Here is an 8,643-nt window from a genome sequence, read left to right on the forward strand (position 1 = left end):
CCTCAAAGATCATCCAGTTCCAAGCCCCCTGCCATGGGCAGGGAAATCCTCCACTACACCAGGTTGCCCAAAGATGTATATATATACACCCAGGCACTCACACAACACTTTCCACTCGCAGTTCTTTCGCTTCCCCACAGTAAGGTACGTTTCCAGACCAGTGGAAGTGATTTTGCTTTTACCTTTTCCTGTTGTTTCTCACATATTTCTCAAATTTGTCATTTGAGTTCACAGGCTGTATCAGGTTCCCGAGAGAGAAGCTGCTCAGTGCTTCTGGAAAATGGCAGGTAAGAACAAATAGTGATGAAAATGCTGTTTGCCACCGGCCTGGGCACGCGGAGCTGTGGCATAACGTTTCGTTGGGATACTGAGGAATTGCTTTTTCAAATGACTGAAATCACTTCAGTAAACGATGCCTTTGAAAACTCCAGTCACTCCAGGGACTGTGTCTGAGCACCCACAGCTCTACCAAAAAGGACACACACCAGCAGCTTGCAGAATTAATCCCATCACGTCTGTGAGCTTGTGTCGTCTCCAGCCACTGAACTACCTGTTTGCTGAGAGTGAGCAGGAGCAGCAAAGAGGTAACTGCTCCTGGTAGTCCAGAATAAGTCACAGAGCAGGGGTTTAAATAGTTTATACACATGTTAAATTTATGATAGCATCTGACTATTACACGAATTGTAGTAGTTTTTTTGCAGAGCTCTTGTTTCGTGGATGCTATGCACACTGGAGAAATAATCACCCCTCATAATTTAGGTTAAAAATGAGGTATTGTTTCTTCAAGCCTGCAGCTCTGGTTCTATTAATTATCTCTGACACCTTAAACTCACCTGTCACTCTGGTGGTGCTCTGGGCTGTGCAGCTTCTGTGTCCCCTGGAGAAACCGAACTCAGGAGATGCCTGAGTTTTTGTGTTGGCAGTTAGGAACAAAGAGCTGCACATTTTGCAGATCCATCATTTTCAAAAATCCCTGGAAATTTCCTTCTGTGCAGGAACTGCACAGAAATAACAACTACCCCATAAAAGTATTTCACCTTTCCCTTGAGTTCAGCAGTGAATGATTTTTTTTTTTTAGGGAATTACTAAAATTGAATGGCCTATGCACAATAAAATTTTGAGCAAGCAAGTTCTGATACACCTTGTCACCTCAGTTTAAGAAGCCCCATCCCAACATATCCATCTTGCCACTCGGCTTACCTTAAACCCACTTTGTCAGCAGTTTTAGATACACTAGACAGCTCACTATCACATCTAAGATGAAATCATGTTGCTTTCTACTGAAGTCACTGTGGTGATGCTGAAGGGGGATAGTGGCATCTTAAACATCTACCCCAATGTTGTCACTTGCACAGCACTGAACTGGAAGATGAGGGGATCTCACGTTGCAGTAGGAAGGTGCTCTCAGAACTTGTTTTCACAACGGTTTGAGGGAATCTAAACTGGCACAGCTTTGATGCCAGTCCATCCCTCACACTTGCGCTGTAGCTTGTCTGACCCAGCTCAGGGAACTAAACCAGCAGACAGCTTTTTTTTTTTTTTTCCCCCGTTTTTTTGGGAGCTAGTGGAATCAGATGAACACAGTTGCTGACTCAAGAGGAGAGACTGGGTTGTGCTGATGGAGGGTGGAGTGACCTGCTATGGCAACGCACCCACAGTCCACTGAGTTCCACCTAGGAAAGCCCAGTGTAGCATGAAATTGCAGGGTGAAGGGCATTTACTGATTAGTTCCTCATGAGTCACTCATTGCTGCCAAGCAGGAGCCAAATGCTGCTGCTGTCACTCTGTTTTCACTAGTTTTGTGCCGCTTGGAAAATACACCACAGAAAAATGAAGGACTAGCTCCACAAACTTTCCTATCTGCCTGCTATACTCAAAGGTATCTTCTTCTGGTTTTCTTTCTGCCTCCAGGGAGAAAAGTCCTGATAGTCTATGCACATCAAGAGCCCAAGTCCTTTAACGGATCTTTGAAGAGGGTTGCTGTGGAAGAATTGAGCAAGCAGGGCTGCAGTGTCACAGTGTCTGATTTATATGCAATGCAGTTCGAGCCAAGAGCAACAAGAAATGACATTGTTGGTGAGAATAGCCAAAACCCACTTTTTTCAACAATGATAACAAGACAAACTTTCACTTTGTCTATCCTGCTGCATTAACAATCCAGAAGCACACTCTTAGATGCACTCCAAAAAACAGCTGCTATTGTTTTGTACAAATTATCCTTCAACTAACAAGACCCAGCTTTTTATTTGCTGTTAGCATCGACTAAGAAATGTCAGTGTAGAAGCCCAATAAGTCTCATCTTTGTTTAAATAATCTGAGCGCTAGAAATGGCCCCTCAATCAGAAAAATGAAATATCTATATAGTATAGACTTGTAAAACAGTGTTTTGCCTTTAGACTGAAGTGAAAGAGAATATTATTTTTATACTATTTGCAAATAGTATAGACTTGTAAAACAGTGTTTTGCCTTTAGACTGAAGTGAAAGAAAATATTATTTTTATACTATTTGCAATCAATTGCAAGGACATTCTAATGAACCACCTTCTCTTAACAAATGAGACTACAAATGCTTTCTGCAAGTCAGCTCCAGGCACTTAAGTACTTGTGCTTTTGAGTTGTCTTGGCACCTCTCAACTACCTTAGCAGTAGATGATTACTAAAAATGACTAGATCATCATATAATCGTATGAATCATAGAACGGTTTGGGTTGGAAGGGACCTCAAAGATCACCTAGTTCCAACCTCACCACCATGGGCAAGGACACCTTCCACTACATCAGGTTGCTCAAAGCCTCATCCAACCTGGCCTTGAACACTTCCAGGGATGGGGTGGCCACAACTTCTCTGGGCAACCTGTTCTAGTGCCTTGCCACCCTCAGAGTGAAGAATTTCTTCCTTATCTCTAATCTAACTCTCCCCTCTTTCAGTTTAAATCCATTGCCCTTTGTCCTATCACTACACACCCTTGTCCAAAGTCCCTCTTCAGTTTTCTTGTAGCCGCCTTTTAGGTACTGGGAAGCTGCTAGGTGACCCTGGAGCCTTCTCTTCTCCAGGCTGAAGAATCCCAACTCTCTCAGCCTGTCTTGTATAGGAGAGGTGCTCCAGCCTTCCAATCATCTTTCTGGCCCTATTGTGGAGCTGCTCCAACAGCTCCATCTCCTTCTTATGTTGGGGGCCCCAGAGCTGAATGCAGTACTGCAGGTGGGGACTCACCAAAACAGAGTAGAGAGGGAGAATCACCTCCCTTGACTTGCTGGCCACGCTGCTTTTGGTGCATCCCAGGATACAGTTGGCTCTCTGGGCTGCAAGCACACATTGCTGGCTCATGTCTAGCTTTTCATCTACCAGTATCCCCAAGTCCTTCTTGGCAGGGCTGCTCTCAATCCTTTCATCTCCCAGCCTGTATTGATACCAGGGGTTGCCGTGACCCATGTGCACGGTTTTGCACTTGGCCTTGTTGAACTTCAGGAGGTTCTCACAGGCCCACCTCTCCAGCCTGTCAGGGTCCCTCTGGATGGCATCCCTTCCCTCCAGCGTGTCCACCACACCGCACAGCTTGGTGTCGACAGCAAACTTGCTGAGGGTGCACTCGATCCCACTGTCCATGTTGTCGACAAAGATGTTAAACAGTTAAAATTGATGCAGTTAAGATGTAGTTAAGACTAGAGAAAAACAGTGATGCTTTTTTTACGGTTATGTGATATTTTCACAGTGCTCTTACTAGCATTTAGCCCCAGTATTTTTCCATCTTAGAAATCACAAAGCTGTAACATAATCTGCAACAGCTGAATCTTTCTTTAATACAAGAATCAAAAAGAAACAGCACAGGTCCAGTGCAAGCACTGGCAAAAACCAGAAGAAACTCACTAATGACCAGACATAAGCATTTCTAAAAGTCCACTGCTGAATATGAACCTTGGCTCATAGTGATACCACTGAGAGGGAAAATGCATTAGCACTGTCCACAATCAATCTCTAAAGTCCACTTCTTGTGGGTGAGAAATGCCTTCAGATACCATTCTATAACTTGCTATAGTTTAGTTCATGAAGCTGCTGCCGCTCTCTTCTGCTAGAGATTGATGACCTGCTAGTTGAATCGGATGAATGAATGTGTATGTCTGATTCAGACACTTGAATAAGCTCACCCAACTGCAGTGGAGTCAGCAGAGCCAGGCAATACTGGTTCCCCAGCCTCTGCTGAGTTCCCAGTTACAGAGGCTGAAAAGCAGCTACGTAGTGCTTGTGACTGCATGGTGGTTTCACTAATCCCTAATGCAAAGGCAGAGCAATTAGAAAAATTCTCTTAAATCCTCCACCTGCATCACCAGAGTCTAGAGCCAAGCTTAGGTCCTCTTATTGCACTTCATATGTTGCTAGAGAAAGGCGAAAGTTTTGGTACTCTGAGACACTACGTTCCTCTCCAGTTTAAAATCAAATCACTGTCAGCTATGATGATGCTGATATCCACCAAAAAAAAAAAAGGAACTGGGGAAAAATTGAAAGCAGTAAGTCAATTTAAAACTTTAGATTGCAACATGTATTTAATTCTTATTTGGCTATGATGCTAGAAACAGGGCAAGGAATGACTGTTCACTTCTACCCACAGGTTGCTTGTACAACTCAGAGGAGTTCGATTATGCTGTGGAGACGTGGGAAGCTTACAAGACAGGAATTTTGTCCAACGATCTGATTGAAGAGCAAAAAAAGGTTCAGGAAGCAGACTTACTGATTTTTCAGGTCATTATTTTAAATTGTACTAAAAAAGACCTCAGTCCTAATATACAGGGTTGAACAAAAGAAAAGCAACAGTGGGAAGATTATAGATCTCATTAGGAACATTGAATCTAGTCAGAGTTAAAAGAGGTAGTAGCTCTGCCATCGACATAAAACAGTCTGCATCCTGCGTAGCAATTTCAAGGTGTCAGTTTTTTCTGATAGGTTGTAGATTTTAGAAAATATCAAAAATACCAGGTCACGTGCGAGCATTATTTGTGCTAGCACAGTATGAGTTTTTCCCACAAACAATGGCTCCACACTGGCATTTTTGAAGAGTAGGAAGGCATCTGAAATTAGAACCTTAAAATACCATTAGATCATATGTTCCTTTTGCATTTCAGCAATAGGAGATGCAATTCTGTACAGTCCCCAGTTGTAATTAAACGGCACCATCCTGCTTCAGCTATTCCAACTTTAATTTGTGTGGAAGCCTCACATTCACCATGGTGTCAGTGTGCTCAGGTACGTACCTGAGACCACTACAAACAGAAAGCACTTCAGTTATTTTTGCCAAGGGTAGTAACTGCCTCTCTTGACCGAGAGCTGGAAGAAGGCACGTACAAGATCTGAACAGATTAAGAGAATAAGATTTGGCCTGTAGACCAAGCCTAAGGGTGGCCTGGGCTCTCAGTGCTAACAAGGTAATTTATTTTTTGCCTAGTTTCCCCTGTACTGGTTCAGCATGCCAGCAATCATGAAGGGCTGGATGGACAGAGTCTTGATCCAAGGATTTGCTTATGATTTTCCAAACTGTTACGATTCCGGTTTGCTCCAGGTATGTTTTTGAGATTGTTTTATTAAGCTCAAGATTTGCACAATGCTCTTGAGGATACTGGTCTTTCTTTTCCGTTTCATTTATTTAAAGCTCTCACTTTACGCTCTCCTGAAATAATGCTTTGGTAACATGTTGAGTAGCTTTCTGGCTTGTTAAAACTGTCTGAAAGGTAGTACAATAAGGAGAATGCAGTGGTTCCTAAAGATTTAAGCAATCTCCTAGAGATTTTCACTTGGCTACAAAATGGGCTTTGTAATTCAGTAGGTGTATCAGAGTGCACTGGGATGGCATACAGCTTGCAAGCAGTTTGAATTGGTCCATTTTCTAGAACTACAGTCTGTCATTCTTCCCACCACTGTAGGACTGCACAAATCTGTAGTGAGTGACACACTGGAATAGGAGAAAAGATCCTTTTCTGGGATTAGATGTCAAAGGTTGGAATTAAACTATAAAACTTAATCAGAAACCTGAAATACCAGCCTCTGTCCCAACTATCTCCTTTCAACATTTTCTTCTCTGTAGCTTACAAATTAGGCAAAGACCGGTATCTCTAGATGACAATTCATAAATTTTTAATTCTCCATGGCGCTGGGAATATCCCTGGAAAATTCTGACCTGCTGTCTGATGGATCTGATTTGGTAACAACTGCAGCATCAAGAAACCAATCAATTTGTTTCATATTTATGTTCACTGCTTATTAATCTCTGTAATTTCTGATCTTAACAATTCCAAACATTTCAGTTTGTTTAAATTTCAAAAATGGCTGCCTCACTGAGATGAACAGAAGTAATCCCCAATGATCATAGCTGCATGCTGAGTGCAGTCTCAATGCAGTTTGGATACTGCACTGGAAAAATGTTATTTCAATTATGGAAGCTAAAACTGAGAGGATAGATGCTGAGCACGAGCCTGGGACTAAAACCATAGTTACAGAAGCAAAAGAAACACAAAAGAGTTTAGAACACCTGATAATTTGAGAACAAATTATTCCCTGGCAAGTGACAAGCAAGCTCAAGTTTGAAGGGAGACCATAGCATTCAATTTCTGCATTCAGGAGGGACAGAAACAAAGATATTCTCAGTAACAGAGTGCTTTCCGGCCACAGTTTTCCAAACATTACATAGGTGAGAACGAGGGTCAGCCCTGCTTCATGCAAGGGCATCAGACATGTAATTCCTTTTCTTTTTAACCTGTCTCTGCCCAAAGCCCTGGCACACAGTCCACTGTCTAGTTGTATGTCGTCAATCTTTGCATCAGAGCTGTCACTACACATAAGGTCTGGGAAAGAAGAGGACACACCACCTCCACCAGAAATTTATGCTGTCCAGGTTCCCCTGAATGTGTCTTCAACTATTCAGCCACTCTTTAAACATCCCTAACTCAAATGCTGCTTTCTTGATTCTAGAACAAGTTAGCCCTGTTTTCTTTCACCACTGGTGGAAGCAGAGAGGCGTATGCAAAAGGAAGCATCAGTGGTGATATTCGCTATCTCCTGTGGCCCATGCAGGTATAATATACGAATATTTGGTTGTTGTTTGCCTTAATTTTTATTATTTCAATTATTTTTTAGAGTTGTATTATTGGTTATTTTATATGAAATATAAGAAATAATTAAGTTGTCCGTTCCAAGCATCTGCAGGTTATAAATCAGGCCCTAAAATCCTGAGACTACTTTAAAAGCCTGTAGAATTTTACAGTTGTTTTGTGCCCCTTCCTCCAGATTGGAATCTGTAGGAAGCTTATACTGCCAGCCTTTTAAGTTTCTCTGGTGTTATAGGATTTCCTTTAGCACTAGCATGCAGGATTTCTCTTCCCCATAGCTACCTGATTCATGTAGGATGCAGGGCAGGAGGGGAGTCATGTTATCCTGGCAGTAACGATCAGCATACAAAAGTTGGCATGTTTTTTCTTCTTGCTACCCTTTTATCAGAAGTAGCAAGCGTGCTTTGAGAAATTTAGGTGGCAAGGCAAATTGTGCCAGCTACTTCTTGATGTAATACAATGGATGTGCTTAAATTCTTTGTTCTCCTGCCCATCGGGATTACTTGCTGTCTGCCCGTGTGAGGCTGTCTAGCTGCAGAGCTTGCAAGTCAACATAACAAAGAACCTGAAAGGCAACTGTGAATTCAGAAATACAGAGGAAAAATGGCAAGTTGAGCTGATTTGGAAGGCACTAGCCTTCATTCAAGATCATTTGGCTAAGCCACAGGCAAAAGGTTAAAAAAATACTTAGAAGTAGATGAGAAATACACCACCGTTCAGGAACAATCGGTGAAGATTCAAACAGTACAATGAACTTTAGGCTGTTTCTGATCTTTGCAAATTTAGTAGCCTACAGCCGCCAAAGAGAACAGTTCCGTGGGTTTAAGAGCATTTAAAAGTAAATTCCACAGAGCAGAATAAATGAAGTTGACCTTATTTTTCGATGTATTGTATGTCATTCTGCTTAATGCCTAGCCTTCAGTAGTGACTGCCAGGATAAATAATGAAATTTTGCAATTTATTTCCCTTCTCCTGCTAAACACACGGGTTTGGAAAACCTGCCTTATATTGGGTGAGAGAAACAGTTTCAGATTTGAATTGTCCACATTTCTGAATTGAAAGTGAAAGACTAACTATTCCCTGAGGCCTGCCTTTCTTTGCTTTGAGTCCAGCATGGAATCATGCACTTCTGTGGTGTCAAAGTCCTCGCACCTCACATCTGCTTTGCTCCGGAGCATGTCTCTGAGGAGAAGAGGACAGAGATGCTGATGGCCTGGGCCCAGCGACTGAAGACTCTTTGGAAGGAAGAACCCATAAACTGCTCTCCTGAGTGGTATTTCAAGTAATGTTCAGGGACAAGACTACAGAGAGAAGATTATTTTTTTCCCTTCCATTCTTTTTGTTGCTTTATCTCAATATCTGAATGCTAAATCTCCTAATTCAAATGTAATAGAAGTATCTTGAGTACTACAGCTAGCAGCTTAACTGACAATATAGCATTTCTCTTCATTGATTCCTCAAGGGATTCTCTTCAGGAATGATGGGTGCAAAACTCTCTCTGAAGAATCATCCTTGCTCATATAAACAGTGACATCCTGCCTACAAGTGG

General features: G+C 42.1%; 1 protein-coding gene across 1 annotated transcript; it reads left to right on the forward strand.

The window, feature by feature from the left end:
* Positions 1-255: 255 nt before the first annotated feature.
* Positions 256-8,408, forward strand: NQO2 (N-ribosyldihydronicotinamide:quinone dehydrogenase 2). The gene is made up of 6 exons (XM_009989580.2): positions 256-287; positions 1,912-2,076; positions 4,607-4,737; positions 5,438-5,551; positions 6,958-7,059; positions 8,207-8,408. The coding sequence occupies exons 1-6, from the start codon at positions 281-283 to the stop codon at positions 8,378-8,380; spliced, it is 693 nt and encodes a 230-aa protein (XP_009987882.2). The 5' UTR covers positions 256-280; the 3' UTR covers positions 8,381-8,408.
* Positions 8,409-8,643: the final 235 nt, after the last annotated feature.

Source organism: Tauraco erythrolophus, chromosome 3, assembly GCF_009769465.1.
Source record: "Tauraco erythrolophus isolate bTauEry1 chromosome 3, bTauEry1.pri, whole genome shotgun sequence".
In the NCBI taxonomy this organism is placed as follows: Eukaryota; Metazoa; Chordata; class Aves; order Musophagiformes; family Musophagidae; genus Tauraco; species Tauraco erythrolophus.

Bases quoted from the DNA above. Each gene is read 5' to 3' on its own strand.
- NQO2 (XM_009989580.2), top strand. The intron at 2,077-4,606 runs GTGAGAATAGCC...TTCTACCCACAG, and splicing joins AACAAGAAATGACATTGTTG to GTTGCTTGTACAACTCAGAG. The intron at 5,552-6,957 runs GTATGTTTTTGA...TCTTGATTCTAG, and splicing joins ACGATTCCGGTTTGCTCCAG to AACAAGTTAGCCCTGTTTTC.